Source organism: Bombina bombina, chromosome 3, assembly GCF_027579735.1.
Source record: "Bombina bombina isolate aBomBom1 chromosome 3, aBomBom1.pri, whole genome shotgun sequence".
NCBI classification, from domain to species: domain Eukaryota; kingdom Metazoa; phylum Chordata; class Amphibia; order Anura; family Bombinatoridae; genus Bombina; species Bombina bombina.
The window spans coordinates 831,825,610-831,850,609 of record NC_069501.1 but is presented as its reverse complement, the minus strand read 5'-3'; the positions used below and the strand labels follow the sequence as shown (position 1 = coordinate 831,850,609).

Genomic DNA, 25,000 nt, shown 5'->3' with positions numbered 1-25,000 from the left:
TGCCTTATTTAGAGCAGCCAATCCAGGATTGAGTATGCCGACAAGGCTAGCCAGTCATTAGATCAGAAAATAGTGCATTGTTTTCTCTTTATCAGCCAATTAGAGAAAGCTTTAACAGAGCAGCCTCTGCAGTGTCAATTTACAAGTCTGAGAATTAGAAAAATCTACAATATTCAGAGCCAAATTACATTTCTATGTATAGCTAAATATTTTTTTATACATACTAGTTGTAAAGCCTGTGTACACTGGCCAAAATGTTTAATAAAATAAATATACCTATCCATCTATCCCTATATTAATCTATCCATCTATCCCTATGCCTCTATCCCTATCCCTCTGTCCCTATCCCTCTGTCCCTATCCCTATCCTTCTGTCCCTCTCCCTATCCTTCTGTCCCTATCCTTCTGTCCCTATACCTCTTTCCCTGCACCTATCCCTCTGTCCCTGATCCCCTTTCAAACAGCTCAAACCCCTTTTCTGTAGTGTAGCTGCCCTATCCCTCCCTGTTCCTTTAATGTCTGTGGGATATGGCCCTTACACCCCCTCCCCTTCCCTCCCCCCTTTGCTGCTGAGCTGCCCACCCGCCTCCCGCCCACATCTCCTGCCGACACCAGCAGAAGATCGTTACAGATGGTGACACAAACGGTGTCACCGTCTGTAACGATCAGGCATCTGCTCTCATATGGAGGCGGAGCACCGATAGCAATCCGGCTCCATATGCGGCAGATGCCTGAAGCTTCAGGAGTTCCAGCTCTCGGCTGTAATATAACAGCTGAGTGCTGGAGCTTCCTGAAGCTGTCTCGCGCTGCAGGCTGCGCGCAACTGACGACGGTGATGGACGCGTTACAAAAACACAATTAAAGTATAGATCTAAGGTGTTTACTGTCCCTTTAACCACTGGGAAATGTATATGTGCATTATCAAAACCTAGGAAGGACACTGCCTTTGCTTTGTTGAAGACATATTTTGTTTTATATTATACCACTGATGACCCTACACATGACATTATAGCTGACATTGTCATAGTACCAGAGTACAAATTTTTTCTCAAACAATGACTATGGGATTCTGAGTTCTCCTTTACTGTAAATTTTGTAATTAAATCCCACACATAGTACTTTTCCCCAGGAAAAAAAAATAGCAACAGGTTAATGATTTACAAAAAACAGGTGTTTGGGGGAGTGTTGCAGAGTGTAAATTCAGAATTATTTTGTTATTCAATTTCTATTAGTTTCAATACCTTTTTGACATTTTTTTTCTGTAACTGAATTTAATACTTAATAACTTTTGTTAGGTAACATCATACTTGAAAATTAAACTGATAAATAAATAATAAATTTTACAATGATTTGAGTATCGATCTATAATTTGTATAAATAAAGATAATACTATTATCTTATAAATTGCAGTTTTGCTCATAACCATTACACTGCATGAAATTAAAATAAATATATAACTATTAACTAGAGCTAGCAAGAGTTAGAAATAAAATATAACAAATACCTTAAAGGGACATTAAACACTTTGAGATGGTAATATAAAATGATAAATTGTATATATATAAAAAAAAGTCTGCAACGTGTTTTCATTATTAATTTTGTCCCTGTTTCCTGTAATTCCATTTTTAAATTATGAGCTTTGTGCAGGACACTATTATATTCCACACAACCATTGGCTGCAAACTCTGATGACCTATTTATAACTCTCCCTAATTGGCCACAGCAGAGAAGGTAAACTAAGGCACAACATGGCAGCCCCCATTATTTTATTTATAGACACTGAAAACATTACACTTATTTTGTCACTATTTAAAGAGCTACTGGAACACTGAAAACTACAACTACATGTTATTCTCATACTAATCTTTCATTGAATGCATCATTCTATCTAGCATTTGTTTAGTGTTTAATGTCCATTTAAAAACAATCACAAACATAAAAATAATAAAAAAACATTCAATCCAATGACATTCAAAAATTACACCTATACATAAAAACTATACATATACAATATGTATATAGTATATACTATACATACATACATAACATTTGTTTCTAAAAAAACACATTTCATTTAAGTAACTACAACTAAATCATTGTACATGCTCATCACATAGAAACCTACCCTCTCAAAAAATAATTAAGCTGTTTAGCATATGCCTCCCAAAAAAAATATTTTTAGCTCCATAATTACTGAAGAGATCATTTAGCATTTCTTACCATATACAAAAAGTCATTGAGATATGTCTCCCTGTTACTTTAAATGGAAGATTATTCAGTAGTTTGTGTTGTAGCTTTTACTAAAGATAGCTATAAGCTTCATGGTTTGTAGTACGGTGAGAAGATTTCCCAGACCCAAATTCAGGACACCTCATAAATGTTGAGGGGTGATAAAAAAAAGATTTATTGATTTATGACCATCTGTGAGCAGAAATTATTATTTGTAAGGGTAACGCAACAGCAGAACCAATATAAATATACAAAATACACAAGTTGACAGGCAACCCAATATAATACAGCAAACAGAATGATCAAACTAGCAGCCGACCTATACAATTATATGAAATTTATGTTCACTCACATACTCTGTTGGGGCATTAGAGTTTGCATTAGACAGTGAGATGGCCCAAAATGAGTGCTACTTATTTAGAGTGAAAGTTCATTGTTTCCTATAATGTGTGTGAGATCTTAGAAGCAAGGGTGATTTCTTGTGCTAAATAAGTAGAGCTCACTTTTTAGACAGTAATAGTGCAACGCCCTGCAAGATAAATTCAGGACAACCCAAGACATCATAAAAATTAGAGTAAGACATCCCAAAGTCAGGACTGTACCAGAAAAATCATGATGTCTTGAAATAAAAAGCATTTATCTATACCAGAAAAAATACAAAAAATACAAGGTAACGTTTCGGGGATAATATTTCTGAGGAAGGGGATATATTATCCCGAAACGTTACCTTGTCACAGTAAAGATTGTTGAAAAGTACCAGCGAGTGCAAGTTTCTTTCATTGCTATTATAATTACCTACTAGCACCCTGGCAGATGATACAGAAGTGAGAGTGCACTATCTCTGCTACTATAGACACACACACACACATATATATATATATATATATTAGTAACAAGTAAAATATCACTTTATCACGACTGAGGGGATTTCCAGTAAGTGCATTTCCATAAGGGGAGTTATACTATCACTATGACTTGTGATTATTGGGAACAGCATGGATCTTTATTTTGTTATGCATATACATAGATACATATCAATAGATATTTAGATATATAGATAGTTTAAATCATTGCCTTATACAATAAAGAAAAAGTTGCAAGAAAAAAAAATATTGTTCATATAAGCAGAAAATAAATTGTATTTTTCATTATGACACAATTTATTTTTTTTTACTAAAAATGTCCCTTTAAGAAGTAAACCACAGCAGCAGAATTTCATTATCCCAATATGCACTGTCACTTTTTAAGTGCCCTTGAAAAATATGAATAAAAGATCTAGATATGTTGTTTAAAGACTATAGTTTCTTATTGTACATATGTTTCCAGTTTTCATTTGGAAAGAGCTCTGTATAGAAACATCACAAAGAATGATGTCGGCTGCAATATGACAGGGGGAGTCGCAATATGTTATTAAAAGAGCTGCTGCATTTATTCTCAGAGACATAGGCAATAGGAGTTGTGCTTGGTGATGACAGCTGCTTGAGTTGAACCATCTAAGCCAACCACTGCATGTGGGAGTCTGAGAGAGATCTGTGCAACTGAGAGAAAGAAAGAGGGAAAGGGAGTAAGAGGGAAAGGGAGAAAGAAGTAAAAAAAAGAAAAGAAAGAAAGAAAAAAAAGAAAACAACTAAATTAAAAACAAACATAAAAAAATCTTGGATGAGGTAAACAAAACAAACAATGGGCTTAAAATCATATATGAATATGATATCAATATTTTATGTTGTTATCGTTCTTGTGAACACCATCATTTAAATGTTTGCATTTAGCTGCAAATATTGTGCTTAACTTTAGTTTGTATAAACAACATAAATATCCCTGACACCAAATGAGAAGAGAAACATAAAAATTGTTATGATTCTGGCCATAGCAGACATAATTAATCAGCAATTAGTCAATTCATTTCATACAAATAGCAAAACAGTCCAGGAATATACTCCTTGAAAATACTGGCAGAATTCATATTCCTGGTCTTCCATGCTGCAGTGATTTAGAGGCATATGGTCCCATTTAACAAAGCCCGGACAGACAAGGTTCACTTCTGCAAACCTGTCTGTCCAGGATCACAGCAGGATGGGAGCAATTGCTGCCTGCATTTAACATTGCTTCCTATACCCATGTTCGTTTACCAGCAAAGAAAGGGGGCCCCTTACTTTGGTGCAAATGACTTCAAGGATAAATTAATCAGAGATAATTTGTTTTATTACCATGAAAGAAATAATCCTAATGAGAACTTTATCCCTCTATTTTTTGTCAAAACTTTTGTGTAAATACTTCTAATGGAAACTAAAGTTTAATAGGGATGTTCAAATTAAAGTACCTAAAGGGGAAAATGCAAAATTTCTTATTTCACATTTTATAATTACACACCCTCCCCATTTTTAAATAACACATCCTAACAGATAAATAAACAGACAGAAAGGCACACAGATAGGCAGACAGTCAGTCAGGTAAACAGAAAGATAGATGATAGATAGATAGATAGATAGATAGATAGATAGAAAAATATATATATATATATATTTGTTATAACCTGTTCTAATAGGTTAAAGAAAGTATAAAGATTCATGTTTTTACTTTCCTGAAGCACAAGCCATTTAACTAATTAGTCGCTTGCAGGCAAACTTAATATGCCCCATGATAGTGATGACCTAATAATGATTATTTTTAATAAACATTTTCAGATATGGGTGTTTGTGATTTCATGTTTAAAAGGCATTTACAGTAGTGTGTTATCACATTGTAATTTAATTAACTGTTCTAATTTGCTTTCAGTAATATATTGCATTAGTCTCAGCTATTTATTGCCTCCAAATAGCATTTTCATAATAAATTAAAACAAAGCTTGCTGGGTTTTTTTTTAATAATATAAAACAATTTGCATCAGTCTATTAAGAATCAATTGCATTATCAGGTTGTTAGCAAATTAAAAAGACTATTCAATAATTAATTTTCATAAAAGCATCAACACTATAGCCTATACAAATCATCTTCTTATTTATTGTAATTAAGGTATAGTTAAGGGGCACAATGAGATAGCCTTTTATCTATAAGGAAAATTATATTAAAGGGCTATAAAGTAATATTATGTCTATCACAAGCAACAAAATGTATAATAATACTTATATGTAGTTTTAAGAAAATATGGGCTAGATTACAAATGACGTGCTAAAGTTAGCGCTGGTTGCAATAAGCAATATAGCAATCGTGCTACCTTGTAAGTTTAAAGTAAAGGGTGCAATTGAGGGAAACATAAATTGCAGTCATCGGGTTATTATACATATACACACACACACACACATATATATATATATATATATATATATATATATACACACACATATATACATATACACACACACACACATATATATAAAAATATATAGTCACATTGATTGGAGTAGCCGTGTTAATCCAGAGATTTAGATATCAAAATAACAAGAGTATTGCATTGAGCAATAATACTCTTTATTGGACTAACTATAAATGTATAAGATGACAAGCTTTCAGAAGACTGTAGTCAATTACATTGTATATTTCACACTCTCTATGCATAGGTACGCATGTAAGCCTATGTCCACACTTTTGTCATTATTATTATTCCCCTTTTTTTTCCTTTCCTTTCTCTTTTTTTTTTTTTTAATATATTATATTCCCCTGTATACCTAATTTATATCTTTATACATATTGGTCTATGTTGATATATAACTTTTATATATATATATATATATAATATATATATATATATATATATATATATATATACACTTTGTCAATATATGCTTTGTGTACAACCATATATTTCCCCTCTCTGTTATCCTTTACTGACACTGTCTGCCTCTGTCTCCTAAACCCCTATCAAGATTTTTACGACACCCCCCTCCTCCCCCTGCATTCAAACCTCTGTAACACTTTCTGTCTTTTTAGCCATCCTATGTTTTAAGATATAATCTGTAAATTCCATCAAATTGGTCAGTATTTGCTTCAGACTTGAAAAAGGAAGACATTCTTCTGAAAGCTTGTCATCTTATAAATGTATAGCTAGTCCAATAAAAAAGTATCATTGCTCAATGCAATACTCTTGTTATTTTGAGATATATATATATATATATATATATATATATATATATATATATATATATATATATATATATATATATATATATATATATAATATTATATTATATATACACTTTGGAGCCCTTTCCACTCAAATACCTTAAAACTTGTAAAATTATTAAATTTAATGTAAATATTTTACATTACAATGTTCTTCACTTAGAAGAAAATGTTCTTGGTATTTCTAAATATATATTTCTATTAATATCCGTATCTATCTATGCCTGTATATATTCATATAGCAATATAGGTATAGATATATATTTTACAAAAAAAATCATATATATATATATATATATATATATTTAAAACCAAAATAATATGTTCTTCTTTGTGAAAAACATTGGAATATGAAACTTTCGAAAATAACTTCGGATTTAGCGCTTTTATGTTTAGAGCGATTAGTGTTTATTTTGTTTTTTGATTAGCACAATTAATGGCAGGGGTATGTAGTTGATGTAGCACAATGAGTGACAGGAGTATAAGACAGAAGGCACCTTCCATAAGGTTTTGACCCTCATGGAATTCAATATACAGTATATTGCATATCATTTTAAACAGGACTGACATATAGCATTTTGATCCCTTTAATCTGTTTATGATGTGCAATTTACTCTAATACCGAAATTATTTTACTGTAAAATCTGTTCATTAGTCTCTGCTGAATAGAAAAAAACAAAAACAGGTGCAACATATACGCATAGGAGAAAAAAGAGCAGACACACATGCTGAAATCTATTCTAAAATGTATGTAAAGTAATCATTCTTAGAATTTAAATCATGGCATAAATATATTAGGCAAAGTAATTATTTCCTGCTCCTCAGTGACATATTTTTATTATTTAATTTAAAAATGTCCACAGGGGTTTTAATTGTGACATATAATTGACTAATTCTTTTAAATATATGATTCAACAGAAATAGTGCCATAAATAGACGGTACACATCTGTTGTATGCCGGTGCTATTAAAGTACACTTTTTTAGTCTATTCCAGGCTCATAATCTAACTTAACTACTGACACACAACCCAGAAAACATTAACATAATATTGTCACTTATAGTCTAGAAATAATATTACATGTTTATTATTTCACTTTCCCTTCAAAAAGCATCAATGAGGGCACCAATATCATCACTATTGCAACTGAACTGAAAGTGGAAGAATATGTTTTAAGGGACATGAAACCCAATTTTAATGGTGTTTTAGATAAATACAATTTTAAAGAACTGTATTTAAAACAAAAATAAAAAATAAAACTATTTGGCTCTATACATTTGTAGGGCACAAGTTCTGATACATTCAAATTACTTAGCATTACTGTGAAATTTTTCTAAATCATCATTCTTATACAGTGTATAATCTTAAAATAAATATTCTAGAGCAGTGATGGGGAACCCTGGCACTCCAGATGTTTCAGGACTACATTTCCCATGATGCTCGGCTGGACTTCAGAGTGCCTAACTGTTCTAGGTTGTAGTATATTAGGGACATATATCACAATCAAAGACCTTTGAGAAGCTTTGTAAGATAATTTGAAGACTCACTATACTTTTTTCTTTTAAAGAACTCCATGTGCTCCAAGATGTGTCATCGAGAGCATGAAAAATATGTTAATCTCAAAGTTAGTGTTTTGTTTTATTACAGAATGTTTCTCTAAGATCGTATTAATTATAATATTTTTTTATTTTTTCTAGATATTTAAACTAAATCAGTATATTAGGTAAAATGATCAATGCCCCCCCCCCCCCAACACACACAAACATTTATCAAACAGCAGGATTACAATTGTTTGTTCAGCCAAGTCCACTGCTCTCATGCAAGCAATTGCACGAGAGCAGGGTCTGGTAATCAAACAGATTGAAGCTGAATAGGGTGATTTAAAGGGGCATTAAACTGCAAGGTACAACTAGATTGTAAATTCCCACAGGAATAGAGCCCTCAATTCGTCCTGTATGTGTTTGTAAATTTTGTCCTGTCCAAGTTTTATATCATTGTTTTAATTAAATTAATTGTTCCCATGGACAGCGCTGCAGAATATTTTGGCGCTTTATAAATAAAGTATAATAATAATAATAATAATAATAATAATAATAATAGTACAGGTACAGCTCCCCATGCTATAGATTTTCCTCTTGTGTCTGAAGCTCTCTTTAAAGCAATTCTCTTTTTTGAATCCTTTATAAGTGCTGGTTAGTGAAGCTCTGCATCTTCACACTGGGTGCCGCCATCTTGGAATTTAAGTATACTCGCACAGTGAGAGAAGTGGTGGATATGCACAGATCAGTGACGTTATTGTGTTCTTGACAAGCCTTATTGTTCTCTTCAGTTTAGAGTGCACAATACAGAGTGGGAGATGTACATTTTTGCAGTGGATACATTGCTCTTTATTATTCCTGAGGCCTTTTTTTATTTATGTAACTTTTATACTGCTTAAGAAAAACCTTTAAAATATGTAAAGTCCCTGTTATCTGTTGTGTAAGATAACCCAAAGTGGAAGGTACAGCTGTCAAAAGGCAGTAGCGTCACTAATCTGTGAAAGCACTCTGCTTCTATCACAGAATGCAAAAATACGCATGTTACAAAATCGCGGCGCCCAGTCTAAAGATGCACAGCTTTACCAACATGTTTCTGTAATGGGTTAAAATAAAAGTAAAGCTTTAAAGAGAGCTGCAGGTACAGGAGAGAAAAAAACAATCATTGTAAGTAGTAACCATGTAACTGAGGTTGTAACCATAAGTTTAGAGTCCCTTTAACTCCACCACCTTTGAGGTGACGGCAAAGTTATGAAGCAGAGGTTTTATGACTCCAGCTGCTTAACAATCGATTCTGGCCCACTCTCATGAGCCTACAAACATTGTATCTATATCTGCAGCCTCATAAATGGAGCCCATTGACTATATGCATAGACATATAACTCTTTAACCCCTTCAATGGGCATGAGGAGCTATGTTTGTTAAGCACATTGTGGCCTTAGGCATGTGACAAGCCTTTTTATTCATGCAGGGGGATCGGCAAACGCTGTTTTTTTTGCGATCCCCCGCACTGCAGGCCAGGTATCATTGGTGGCCTAGTGAGCAGCACTCCCAGACTTCATAGGAGTGCCAGTGATGTCACCACGTGACCACTTGGTTATGCCATAAATGGGCTGAACAGGGTGCACAGTAGCTGCAAGGGAGCTGTATTGAAACCCTCAATCTCAGCTCCCTTAGCAGCATCACACATCCAATACCTCTCATTTCAAAGAAATATACCTGTTCTTTCAAATGGTGGCGGTCTTTGAGCAGTACTAGAAAGCAGATCTTTTAAAAATAAAGTAAATAAACACATGGGGATTTTCTTGGGGATGTTGCATTATATGCACAATAAAAAAGATCTGGCATGTCTAGAGACTCCTAATACAGTTCATTTTCTAGTAGACAAGTCCCTCTTGTAAAAAAATATATGTATTTTGTCTGTATCATCAGTTGATCACTGTGGTAACAATTACCAACTTTCGAGAAAAAAGTGCTTTCTGTTCTGCAAAATGGGACCTCTCTAAGCTATAGTATAACTCCCAAAAGGCTGTATGTGCCCCTATTTCACATGTGGGTATACTTGATGACAATTTAGTAAGGGAGCTCAGTAACAGCAGTAGTCACTGGGCCATTTGCAATATTATTTAATAAACTTATATACTTTTTTTTGTACAGTTTTTTTCTGCAGCTATCTCAAATGCCATAAATTATATATATAATAATGGCTTATTGTGAATCTGCTGGGCCTGCTGAAAAAAAAAATTATTTGGTTTACATTTACAGGTAGCCCTCAGTTTACGCCGGGGTTAGGTTCCAGAAGGAATGGTTGTAAATCGAAACCGTTGTAAATTGAAACCCAGTTTATAATGTAAGTCAATGGGAAGTGGGGGAGTTAGGTTCCAGGCCCCTCTCAAAATTGTCATAAGTAACACCTAATACATTATTTTTAAAGCTTTGAAATGAAGACTTTAAATGCTAAACAGCATTATAAACCTAATAAAATAATCACACATCACAGAATATATAATTAAACTAAGTTAAATGAACAAAAACATTTGCTAACCAGCATTATAAACCTAATAAAATAATCACACAACACAGACTTCACTTGAATTTTTCTGCAAACAGTTCTTTCTATGCATTCCAATCTGGACTGATTTATAGACAGGAAGATCTTGTTCCTTTGAAATCTGCTCAATAGCTCAGGTCTGGTTAAACTGATTAATTTCAGCTTGCTTGGCTTTGCTGCAACACAAGCGGACAGCTCCACCTACTGGCTATTTTAATAAATGCACTGCTTCTCAATGCTTTTCAATAACAATCACATAACTGGAAAAAAAGGTTGTTATTCTGAAACGGTGTAAATTGAACCGTTGTAAAACGAGGGCCACCTGTATAATCAAATCAAATCAAAATACTGATAGTACAATACAATCTAGCAGTTCATGTTCTGATAGATTTTGAATGCTGTGTAAACATCATGTGATACCTACTTTTATTGCTGTGTAGTAATGTAAAAGTAAAGCTTTGAAAAACAAAAGTGCCATACCAGGATATGTTCTGCATAAAATACATTATAAAATGGAAAGTATCATGGGAAATCTGGATACTTAAAAAGGGTTCTTCTATATAGACTTAATCATAATAAAAAAAATGTTAATTTATATTTGCCAATCAGTGTCGTAACAGCAAAATTATGTTGTCTACCTGCAAACAAACTCATGGGGATAGTTTTATTCTTCATCAGAAAATGAAGAGGAGAAAACTATCCCTGAAATATAAAAATAAATAGACTTCAGTTTACAGATTCTGTACAGACATTATAATTCTGTATATGTATATCAAATTCAAATCTGGCATTATCTTACCATTTAACATCCCAGTCACCAGTACCAAGTCACCAAACTTACTGGATATTGGACACATACTCCATAACATGATACTGATGTATGCGTGATTATATAACAATAATGTATTTCCGAACAGCAATGATGAAATGCTAATTTTAGGAATCAATTCAAATGCAAACCATCAGATTTTAATTGAAATGTACATATTAAAGTTCATTTTATGAACCATAATTAGTAACTGACTGCTAGAAAATTTAAGGTATGGTTATTTATTTATTTAAAAAAAAATATTTTCTGTTTTAATGGATTTCAGAATAATATTACGCAATGTGAGCAATGTTTTCACGCATTTGGTATGTCAAACACAGAGGTCATTTCCATTTAAAGGTACATAAAATTGAATTTGAAATGAGCAGTAGTAGGATTCAAATGTGCTTTGAAGCATTTGGAAAAGTGATTCTGAGTAAAGTTATCTCTGCCGGTATTAAGAGCATGCATGAGTGGCTAATGTAAAGGCACATTGTATCTCATGTGCATGAGAAAGATTATTATATTCTTTTTGGTAACCTCTCTCATTAGTACAGTATATTTAAAAAAAAAAAAAGTTTATTACAAACAAGCTTCTGTGTGAATCTGAAATGCCCTGTTGGTTACTTCAAACAAATGTTTATGTTCCCTCAGTACTTAATTTTATAGATAGAGCATTTATTATAACAAAACTACAATAAATCTGCAGTTTTGTAACTGAAATTCACACATTATTGAAGCTTGCTTATAGTATATCACAAATATTCAAATGCATTGTAGCTGAGTGTATAGCTATAGGGAACAATATCCTAATGCTTGACTGTGCTAACATATGTGCTCAGTATGTTTAACATTTTGTAGCTGGTATTTTGTACAATCTTGATGTCATTAGCATTTATCAGTAAGTTAGTAAGCTGTCAAAATACATACTTTGAAATAATTTGGCCACTGCGCTGATCATTCACATGATTCTTTAATCAGACTTTCCAGCACCCTGGAGAGTGCTTTAGGAAACTGTGGAACTTTTACTGCTTTAACTAACAAGCTGGCATCACTCAGCACCATGGACAGTGCAAGAGCCTACGAACCACTGCGTTAGAAAAATGTAGATAGAATGTTCACTAACAATTTCTAATTTACAGGCTAACTTCTATACAAAGATTCTCTTCAAACTGGGGCAAAGCAGTAATTCAACTAATGTTAATAAGGTTAGTATATTAAAAAGGAAGTAGAATAATCATTTAGGTGGCGACTTTTCACACTCAATAGTCTGGCTAGCATAGTCACAAAACCTAATGTATGAAAAATATCTATTATTTCAGCTTTTACTTTGTATTTTTGGCCACATAAACATTGTTCAACAAAATAAAAGCTAGGATAATAATTACAGGAAGATTTACATTTAGTTATGTTCACAGGCAATTACAGAGATATATACTGGTTATGTTGCCCCTAAAGTACACACCCCATGCTTGACAGACATCAAAATAAACAGTATAGATTTTCTGAAGGAGTAAAAGCTGGATAATTAAAAAATAAATGTCTGAGAGTTATCATATACGTTTAAAAAACTGGTTGCAATCAGTAGGACTGTCATTTTTTTTTTACAATTTTGCCAAACTTCTATCTAAATGTATTAATTTATGTTTGTTTTACAACAAAGAAAAAGCCAACAAGCATATTTACTCAAAGTTGAGCCAACATTTCTATGACAATACATCACAAGACATCAGAATTTGTACATTCAAAAATAGACTGGACACCTTAAAATGTTCACCATACCTTGGCCTACATTTGCATGTAATAATTACAGTATAAAAGCTGTACACTTTTACAGGAAAAACATCATATAATTTACAAGCCTAAACTACAATGGAGAAAAAAAACACATATGTATCATGTTTAAGTATTGTTATATTTACTATATTATTATTAGCATAATATTGTCTTTCAATACCCAATTTCCCAGAGGTGCTTAAGGAATTATGGCTTAAAGAGGCTTCATGGAGTTAGTATGAAGAGGAGGTTTGATTAGAATATATCAAACCATACAAAATACAATTAACTGTTAAGAAGAATACCTAAATCTTACTGGGAAAAAAGTCTGCTATCACCTTAATTGACCAACACTGTATTAATGTAAATTAAAATTGTAGGACAATCTGAATAACAAGTTCAAAACTAAAATTGTGCCTAGGCATTTTACTGATATACTAGGAGAGTAAGGCACATGATTAACACGCCAATTTGGTAGCACTATAATAAAATGGTAAAGATATAACATTTGGAAGAGGAGTGAGGGTACATTAAGGAGTTAGGAGTCTTATGTCCCCAAGGGAAAACCTAAGAAAGGGTTTTTGCCCACTGCTAAGTTTCTTGGGGATTGATATCTGTTAATCAGTGGAGGTCCAACAAGTGTGGATTCACTGGTATATATACACAAGTATACTGATACTGCTTAGCTTCCCTCACCCAGTTTGCAATTGGTTGTGGGTTGGATTGAAAATCTCTAATGCCATGCATAATTTCCAGAAACCATAATAATATGAATAGAACATGATGTGAAGTAGTAAAAAGAATGCATTGCAAGTAATGTTTTCATTAAATTAATGAATAAATTGCATAAGAAAACTAAAAACATTGATCTAGAAATAAACAAGTTGTCAGTAGAATGGATAACATAATTACTATCTTACCATAAATCACTGATATGTCCAATGCCATGCTAAAGCTTGGGGGGGGGGGGGATAAAAAGGCCTCTAGCACTAACAACAAAATGTTACTTGGATGGTCATTTGTAAAATATGTACTTTTCTGGTATAAAATATGTTTTTTTATGCCCCATTACATAGCACATATGCAGATTATATTCTCATAATATATACTTATGTGACCAAAATGTATACATTTAAAGCTATAATGCTTAGGTTTCCATGTCTTCCCAAACAACCCAGCAAAATTATGAGACAAAGATTAAGATTTATAGGCAACATTTCATATGCAGCATCTCACAAGCCAAATTATTGTCATACATCAATAAAGAGTTAACATATGTAAGGTTGTCCTGGTACATACCAGGCCATAAATAAAGAAGATAGAAATTATCCATAAGCCTAGAAGCAAATCCTGAATGAGGACCAATTTGTAAAACATGCCTGTGCGAGATAACCTTATCCATAGCACTGTGGCTGTTTTCCATATGTGTGCTTTCTCATGCCAATCATATCACTTGGAACCTCAGGTATCTTTACAGGTGACAGCAACTATTAAAAATAATCTGATTAAAATTGTACACACAAGATAGTGCCATAAATTAACCATGGACATTAATCTTATTTAAATTCAATGATTGTTCCTTCCTTGCAGTGTCTATTTATTGTAAATTAACAAAGCTGTAAATCAAGAGTCCTTGAGCTATAGAAAGAAATGTTGGACACCAAAGGTAAAGGATCAAGCTGAATTCTGCACATTCACTAGGCTGTTTCTGTGTTTAATAACAAAGCATCTAATCCACTGCATATAGACTGCAATACCACATTTGTATTCAACATGATGCTCTAAAATACTGAGCTATCTGTCCTTCAGAATTCATGCTGTGCCACCTGTTCTAGATTCTAAATTGTCTGGTTACCAATTTTTTTTCTGTTTCATTGTCATCATTGCAATGCAAAGTAAGTGTCGATACCAGTAGGTAATTCTATGATAATTTTGCTTTATTTGTATTAGAAATCACAAACAAATTATAACATTTTGAAAAAAAACTTCATGAACTCACACCTGTAGTACTGTTATTTACCTTCATGCTGAGACAAGTGCAACAGCTTGTAAGAAAATCATTGTGCTCAGCAGGATTTTGCTAACGTGAGACCAGGCCATAGACAAACCTATTAGTCATTGTGCATTCAGATGACAAACATGAAAGTAATGTTGGAAAAGACAGTTCATTCATATTTAAAAAGGGCCACATGAGGTAGTTTTTCAAGAAACAGGAATCAGTTTTCAGCACCTGTGCATCACATGTCTTGTAACTGCAATCAGAGGTTTCCAGCTTAAGAAATTAAATAACAAACCAGCTTCCTACCTTGCAGTCTTCAGAACATGATTTTACAGAATACTCATCCGACTGTAAATATTTCTGTAGCAAAACCTCAAACTCTTCATATTTCTCCTGAGCGAGTAGATCAGATCGTTGGTAAGCCTGGACACACTGTCTGCAACCAGGTATATCCCCATTCTCCACCATATCTAAACTACAGTTGTAAATGTCCGGATTTGAGAAACCAGAAAACAAATCCAAAAGTGTATAAGAATTACAAAAGGAAAGGTAAAAATTACTCAAGTTGGAGTGAGCAGGCATATCCATTGGCCACTCACTGAAGTTCCTACAGACAGATTCGGCATCATCAACACTAAAATGTTGATCAAATGGACTAAGTGGGGAAAACGTTTCTAGCCGCCACAGAGGTTTGGTAGAATTTCCTAGAAAAATAGCTTTTTTGCCTTTGCTAAGGCTCTTTTGAGAAGATTTAAGGGTAGGTGAGAGTAAATGTCCTTCTACTGATGGCAATTGATCATCCATGCTAGTTGCAAGTAAGGTGCCCTGCTCTTTGTCTCTGGTCCTTGTCAATTTTGCCTCAGCACAGAACCATAAATGATCAGAAAGCAGGACTGTAAAAAACAAGAGAGAAGCTAAAGACAGTCGCCATTTCTGAGCCCTCTCTGAATCAGTAAAAGGTTTTTCGTTCTCCCGGGGTGCAAAACAAATTTTTAAGCTGTCTTCATACTGCCGACACATCCAAGCACCCTTGGTCATATTTTGGGAACGCACTGCTCTGGCTGACTCCACCGTGGGGGCTCCTTTGCCAGTGCTACTACAATATTCATTGACTTGAGGATTGATTTGCTTTCTCCTGTCTTTCTTATCTTTCTTTGCGCTTTCCCCTTTCACAGGGTTTGCCTACGGCAGGATGTGACTTCTTGCAGTGCTGCTGATCAGCTATATCCATCCAATTAGAGGAAATAAAGAGATAAACCCTGTCATTGTCAAATCATGGTTATCCATAGCATTCCTGAGAAAATCCTACTTCCCTGTGACTGCATGCCTTTTGCCTTCCTCTTAAGCGTGCTGATATCTCTCCTTTTCCACAAACCACTTTCATCAGCCTTTCTCCTTCTTTTCACTGACAAACTAGAGAATGATTTTAAAAGATCACTTTGATGTGCAGCTTCAGCCAGGAGTCTTTTCCTTTGCAAATTGGGTGGAAAACCCTGGGTTTTTCCTCCTGATGGCCACAGTCATCTTGGTCCTGTGCTAAGTTGCCGCCATCTTCGTCCTGAAACACTTTTTGGGGGGGAGATTGCTCTTCTGCGTCATCCCCGGTGTAGTGTAAAATTCTGTATCCCCAGCAATTTCTGTATCCCTCTATTTCTCATGAACCAGCATTCAGCTTCAAACACCGCCCATGCATCTCTCACAGCCTTTCTCTTCATTGTTCACTTAAGGAGGATTAGCACAGTTGCAGCTCTGATAAAGAAAAAAGTGAATTGCAGTCTATCAAATGGAACTGAACTATATAGAAGTATGTAATAAATCCTTTCAAATTGTGGAGCAGTGCCACATTTTCTGATTAGCGTTTAATTAGAGTTAAAACTGAAGAAGAAAAAATGAAATTAATTAAGCATAAGTGACTTTACCAAAACAATAAAATAAAAAGAAAAGGAACATTTTAACTAAATAGTGTAACTAGCTTGGTTTTAAAGGCACTGTTGAAATAATAATAATAATAATAATAAATACTGAAATGTGTAAACAATGTATTGTACTTGTATTATTTTTATTCTCTAATAAGAATACAAGTAAAATACATTAAAAATGATATATACCGGTATTTAAAATAATTATAAATAAAAGTTAATGAAAAACTAATAAACAACCATATTATTTGTCTTATTCAAATGTAGTGCCCAAGGTAATAATGTATGTGCCCTTAACAAATGGTTTCTCCTTCACAGAGGGTTAATTTACATTATAGCTTATTGAATAGCAATGCATGAACAACTAAAACCACTATTTTAAGTTTTAGTCAGTCTTCTAAATCTATAAAACACAGTACAAAAGAACCAATTTCTGACATTGTTATAAGAAAACCACTTGCAATATTAAATAAAATACAACACACTTCTAAATTGTCTTTTGGCACAATAACATTTTGTAAAACATATATAGCACAATATGTGACATAAAACATGATGACAAAAGATACTCTAACAACTGCAGAAACAAATTAAATCTTGACACTAATGGTTCTTATGAGAATCTATAAATAAAATAATAATATGCCTTATATAAGCATATTCTTCAAATGACATTGTCAAATATAGGTAACATCAACCATTAAACAGAGTTACAATGACAATAAGATATCTCATAATTTCTGTCCATATGACGTGTTTAATTGTGAATATCCATTCAAACACTTTGTTGACATATATTTGATGAGCCCATCTGTTTTCCTATCTCAAAAGCAGGAGTCCTTTGTTACCACCCCTGCTGGGTGGAAGGATGTAATTAAAAGCTTTTGTTTGTAAGGTTACAAGGACATTTATGTTCCAGAGAGTCTTACCACTGGCTGATCAGGACCCAGTCCTTGTTCCTTAGTCCTGTCATTAGAACTCCTGGGGTCTGACACACTTTTATATAGACATATTAATAGCAATGTCAAAGTGCACATCATGGGTATATGATTAATTACATACAGTACATGCTAGTGCATGAGAGTTTAAACCTGCATTTTTATCCCTTACATGTGTATGGAGGATTGGGGGAAGCAAAATAAATATTATTCACTTGTTTAAAGATTTGAGCACAATAAAAACACATATACTTAATTATCACAATTTCTGTGACAGCAGCATACACTTTTATTATATTTATTTTATTATTCCATACATATGCTCTGTAATTAACCTGTGATTTTTCTGTATTTGTTTGTTTTCATTTTTCTACATTTACATTGGTAATCACAACCAGGGCAGTCAACCTAAATCCAGTTTTACTTATGGTTCAGATTGGTGTCTAGTTAGCATTTATTAAGCATTTCTGTCAGCTGATCTAGTATCAACCTTAACTGTATGAGGAGGGGAGGGAGGCTGTTGTAAGATCAGCTCTGTAGATGTTTAGAGTTAAATACTAAAAAGGAAAATACAATTTGCTGGTTATGGAGAATCTTTTGATTATTCATCAAAACACCTGTGAGTGCAGCGTTTAAAATGATTAATTAAATTGTTTCTGTATTACTTGCAGATCCTGTCTCTCACGCACCTGCACTTAATTCATACTCCTCCCATTCCTCTCCTACTGCATCTCCCCACTTAAGGTGGATTACTAAGGCTGCTGCTCAGTAAATGAACAAGATTAAGTAAATAAATATCAAATGAAATATCATCTCAGAGATGTAAATTACACCACATTATGCTTATGATTCTACTGACCAGATAATGATTATAAAATAAGCAACAATTTTCCAATACACAAAAGCAATTTATCTAGAGCAGTTATATTTGGTCTGGGAAGGCACTAATAAATACTAGCGCAGCATCAGCTGATGGACGAAGTACAAACAGCTCTAGTTCTAAATTTTGTAGGTGGTATTAAACATTAGAAAACAAAATAATCCAAAACAGATGGTGGATACAAATGACAAACACTGTCATTTTACAGGGATATAAAATCTTAAAAAAAAAGGCATGCAATTTAAAAAAACTTTCCAATCTACTTCTATGATCTTTTTTTTTATTTTTTTATAATATTTATTTGCAACCAACACATTTGTAAAACAATATTATGAGAAGCGAGACATACAACCAAAAAAAAAAAGAAGACCAGTAACATCATCAAGAAAGAAGCGACAAAACCTAAATTAAGGTCGCTCTTCTACAGGGTTCCAAATTTACATTTAGCCATGTAGATAATAATATGTAGATTCACACTTGAATCCTGAATTTCTATATTTCTCATAGTAACTCGTTCCCAAACCATATGTTGGTAATTTTTGTCATTTTTTAAATTCTCAAGAGAACGAAAAAAGAAAAAAAAAAAAAAGAAAAAGAAAAGAAATTTGAATTTCCCTCGAGTTGTTTCCCCCCATCACTCAGGCTACTAATAAACTTCCGGTAAAATAGCGTTAATTCGGCTGTAGATCCGGAAATTCATTACTCAATAGGGCCAGTTCTAAAGATTCTGTACCTCTAAAAGGTGAAATTAGTATCAATTGAATTTCTTTAGGCATATTGTTAATTACATTCTTCCATTTGGTTAGAAAGCGTTTAACTTGTGCCTCAGAATTTATCGAGGTATCCATTTGTTCCATTATGAGTTGGTTTTTAAGTTTTTGAATAGATTCTGACAGAGTAGGAGCTTTAAACGATTTCCAATATTTAAGGATCAACAGCCTAGCTGTCATTATTACCGTATTTAAGTATGTTGAGTTTTTATTCAATCCTTCTTTGTGAATGTCTATAAAAACGAAGATATGATCTTCATTTAATTGGACGTAGGCTTTATTAATTTTATTCGTCCAAAAATTAATCTTATTCCAAAATTTCCTGACCTTTGGGCATCCCTCAAAGTAATGTATTATATCTGCTTTAGATTGTCTACATTTAGGACAGAAAGAACCTAAGTTACCCCACGATGCTTTCATATGTGATGTGATATAAATGTGGTTAATGATTTTCGTATGTGATTCTCTCCAGGCAGCAGCGAGTGTTGATGCATCTGCTCGCCTATAGCTTTTATGAATTGTATAAACTGAGACTTTCCACCAGTCTGCTAATTTATTAACATTATCCAAGCCTCTCCGATTCAAAGCTAATTTGTATAATGTAGTTATGTTATATTTCCCTGCTTTGAAAAGTATAAATGCGGGCTCTACTATTTCAGAAATTGTGGCCTCTCGTGTGTCCTGTAACAGGACCTGTAGGAAATTCCGTATCTGGAAAAAGGGAAAGAAATCCTTATTAGAGATTCCATATTCTGTGATTAAATCTTGCAGTTTAAAGCTGGTGTGAAATTTGGGTTACCTGTTATAGTCAGAAGTTTAGAATAACGGTTAGAGCAATTTAACTTTTTTTTAATTTTCCTTGGACATTTATCAGGGGTACAATGAAGCAGAGCCTTCAAGGAATATGGCTGAACAAACGCTTCTTCTGTAGCTAAATCTGTGTAATAATCTGGCCCTGTTAGCCAGTCCAGAGCTATTTTAGAAATACACACTAAATTATAAAACTCTATGTCTGGCAGTGCTAATCCCCCGTCATGTCTGGATAACACTAATTCATTATATGCAATGGCCTTTCTTTTCTTTTTTATGTCTGTTTGTTTTATTATAATTGGGAGATTTTGCATCAAATGTAGAATTTTGGGGAACGTCACCATTTTAAACAGGTTAATTTTACCAGATAACGTAAGGTAGAATTTAGCCCAATTTCCTAGATCACGTTTAGTTTTAGTGATAATTGGCTTATAATTTAAGTCGTACCATTCCTTACTATCCAACGACAACGTTATTCCCAGGTAAACAAAAGTGGAATTTGCTTCCTTAAAGTAATATGACTGCGCAGAGTCTTTAAGTTTTTTGAGCCAGAAGATCTCTGATTTTAGCATATTAACTTTATACCCAGAAAAGCTGCTAAATTCTTGAAGAATCTGTGTTAATATTGGTATATTACTCGCTGTATTGGCTGTCAAGACTAAGAGGTCGTCGGCGTACAGTAAAGTAGTAATTCTCCTCTTCCCTATTTTGATCCCCTCTATTTCTTTTCTTATGTATATTACTAAATGTTCAAGCGCTAAGTTAAAAAGATAGGGGGAGAGTGGACAGCCCTGTCTCGAGCCTTTAAGAAGTGAGAAGTTCGAGGTATGCGAGTTATTAATCAAAATAGAGGTGTTGGAAGATTTATAGATTAATTTGATGAAGTTTAGAAAGGTATCCTAGACTCCATACCTGGGAAGAGTGGAAAACAAATGATCCCAGGAAATGGAGTCGAAGGCCTTCTCGGCATCAATTGATATTATTGCAGCATCAGGTGGTTCTAGTGGACCGTTTTTCTCTGAGAAAAATTTATTTAATATCAATTGGAGTCTCCTCAGATTACGTGTTGCATTCCGCCCTGGCATAAAACCAACCTGGTCTATGTGTATGAGGGGGCCTATTATTAGCTTCAGCCTTTCAGCAGGTATACTCGTTAATATTTTGTAATCACTGTTTAAAAGAAAAATCGGCCTATATGAGCTGATCAGTTCCGGGTCTTTGTTTTTTTTTAGAATTAGAACTATTTGCGAGGCTGAAAAATATCTAGAGGATGGTTTTGCATCAGAGAAATAACTGTTAAAGAGTAGTACTAATGTCTGTACTATATCTTCTGACAGAATTTTATAGAGCTCTATGGGGATCTGGTCGGGGCCTGCCGCTTTATTTGTTGCTGTTTTTTTTATTGCCTTAATTACTTTGTTATGGGTAATAGGGGCATTTAACGCCTCTTGTTGATCTATATTTAGTTTTGAGGTTTGAATATTTTGCCAGAATTTATGTTTAGCAGCCTGATCTGTTTTGTCTTTTGCATAGAGCTCTTGAAAGTATTCTGAAACATAATTGGTAATTTCATTTGGTTTAGTAATTCTACCTGAGGGGGTAATAAGAGCCTCAATCATGACTTTCTTATTTTTGGCTTTAGTAAGGCCTGCCAGGAATTTCCCGGCTTTCCCCCCGTGTCTATAAAAAAATGATCTAGTTCTGAGGGTGTCTAATGCAGCCCTTTGTGAAAGGAAGGTTTCTCTTTCCTTTTTACGATGTTGATAGATCTGCCATAATTTTTGTGAGGGATCACTAACATATGAGTTATAGGCATTGCGCAATTGGTTCGCTAAATGTATATCATTCTTTGTCATGATCTTTTTTTGGATTACTAAATAGGCCTTAATTTCCCCCCTGATTACGGCTTTAAAGGATTCCCACAGAGTTTCTGCCTGAATAGACGGGGAGGAGTTTATTTCAAAAAATTCATGCCATTTTAATCTCAACCATGCTTTAAACTTAACATTCTCCGACAAATATCTTGGGAAGAATAGCCTGTTATTAGTGCCTTCTAGTGTATTCCTTAATGTGATCATTAAAGTGAGGATCGCATGATCTGAAATAACCACCTTTTTTATGTCTGCTAACATGTCTAACCCCAGCATATTTTCAGCTACAAGAAAATAGTCTATCCTTGACATTGTTTGATATGAATGTGACTCGCATGTGAAATGTCTTATATCAGGATTCTGTATCCTCCATATATCTTTCATATGTAGGAAATTCATAAAATTTTTAAATATTTTTGATTCTTGTTTGCTATTTCTATTTAGGGCTGGTTTAAGTCTATATAGCGTCAGGAATATAGTTAAATTAAAATCACCCGCTATAACAAGGTTCTTTGCATGTAAGTTAAAGAGAAGGGTCTGTAATTTGTCCCAGAATGCTCAATCTATTTTATTAGGGGCATAAAGATTACATAGGTTGAAGACCATGCCATTGATTAAAATTTGCAGGATAATATATATCTATCCTCTGGGTCCAATACTAGATCTATTATCTTATACTGAAGATTTTTATTGATAAGGAATGCTACTCCCTTCTTCCTATTCTGACATGGAGTCCCTTTAACCTCTCCTACCCATCCCATCTTAAGTTTCAAAAGTTCTGCTTCCCTCAGGTGGGTCTCCTGTAGGAAGACTATATCTGGCTTATAGCGTTTAAGTTGCGATAACATTTTTTTCCATTTTTGCGGTGACGTAATGCCACCAACGTTCCACGAAGCTAAATTAAGATGGGGTCTCATTTAAACATATGTCGTGGGAGTATATCCAGTATCGTGTAGTGTGGGGGAAAGCACGCAAGGGAAAGAGAAAAAGGAGAGAGGAAGAAAACCAAGAGAGAGAGAGAAAAAAAAAAGAGAGAAAAAAAGGAAACCCTCTACTGGGTTAACATTGCCAACTATCAGCATCATAATTATAGATAACATAAATCAATATACAATATGTATTCTGTCTTTACAGGGTAATACCTTTTTTATGTGCAAATTCTCTGACCTCCCTGGGGTCGCTCATAGTCATGGGTTCGCTTTCAGAAAATATTCTTATTTTGGCTGGGTATACAACAGTAGCCTTAATGCCACTAGCAATGAGTTTAGAACAAAGGGGCGTCATCTCTTTACGCTGAATCATTGTTTCAGACGAAAAGTCTTGAAAAATAAGTATTGACTTATCTTGGATTGAAAAGGGGATTCTTTTTTTTATAGAGCTGCATGACTTTGAGCTTGTCCTGAAAGTTCAGGAATCTTGCAATTATTGGTCTGCTCTTGTTTGAGCCGTCAGATAGATTTTTTAGTGCCCTTTCAACTGCCAGCAGGAGGATGTTGGGGTCTATACCTAGTGCCAGCGGTAATGTCCTTGATACAAACTGAATGAGATCGGTAAAATCTGCGGTCTCAGGTAGACCAATTATTCTGATATTGTTACGTCTATTCCGGTCTTCGAGCTCATTCAGTTTGCACTGGACATTAACCAGCTGTGTTGCTTGTTCTTGTATAGTGATTGCTTGTTGTGCATTTGTATCTTCTAGGTCTGAAGTGCGCTGTTCTAAGTCGTCTAACCTATTTGTGAAAAGCTTTACCTCATTAGTAAGATTTGCAATCTCGGCTTTGAGATAGTCAAATTGGGGGATCATAAGATCTAAAATTTGTTTGACTATGTCTTGAGGCTCCCTGACTATGTCTGCCATGCAACTTAGTGGTGTTAAATTTGCTTAATTGTCTATACTGGTCCTGCACTTCTTATCTCTTGTTTTAGGTGGCATAGCTACAGTGTTTGGTTTGTGATTAGTAATAAATTTATCCATATAGTGATAGTGCGGGTGTGACAAAAAAAAAAAAAAAAAGAAAAAAAAAACAAACAGTGATACTATGTTGTAGTTGCTGTGGATGTCGTGAATATGGTGGGTCTAATGAGTGTTAATTGGTAGTGGTGGAAAAGTGAGGGAATAATTCAATCAATTTTTGATTAATAGGGGGTGTGTAAGGACCTGTCAGCTCCTGCGACCAGGTCTATAATTGGTGAGTGATATATTTATCCAGGTAAGTAGGATTCTTTTAAATCCAAGTTAACAAGTAATAGTAGGGAAACTGAAAAACACAAACAATCTCAGAGTAACAAGGTGATCAAAGGTTGAACCTTACGAGCTTAAGAAGAATAACAACAGACCTGCAAGTACATTTTATATCTTAAGTAATCTTATCAAAACTGACTCCCTTGCTGGGTTGTAGCCATGCGTTTAGGCCTGCGTCAGTTACGTGCTAGAAATAAGTGAAATGAAAAACTGAGATAAAAAGCTAAATAAAATCTGCAGTTAACAACAATCAGAATACACTGATATGGCGAAGAAAAAACAACCTGCAAAAAAAAAAAAAAAAGAAAAAGAAGAGGAAAAACAAACCCAACAAACAAAAAAATAAATAAAACAATGGGCAAAAATGTCTTAAGTCAGGCCCGTGAAGTGGGGGCTTAGTGTCCAGCAAGCAAGAGTTCAATTAGGTATATATAGGTTTTTGTCAAGCAGAAGGGTAGACATTTTAGTAGCAACATAAACATATGCGTAGCAAGTTGTCCAGAGTCACAGACCTGCCAGTATATTAGTTAAGCTTTAGTAGTGTAGAATGGAGCA

General features: G+C 34.1%; 1 protein-coding gene across 1 annotated transcript in view; it reads right to left on the bottom strand.

The window, feature by feature from the left end:
• The window catches only part of NALF1 (NALCN channel auxiliary factor 1), a 1,037,778-nt gene extending 1,021,725 nt beyond the window's left edge, over positions 1–16,053 (bottom strand). The window contains exon 1 of the mRNA XM_053707790.1: positions 15,322–16,053. Within this exon, the coding sequence (XP_053563765.1) occupies positions 15,322–16,053 (732 nt within the window). The remainder of the gene's footprint in view (positions 1–15,321) is intronic.
• Between the last annotated feature and the right edge of the window lie 8,947 nt (positions 16,054–25,000).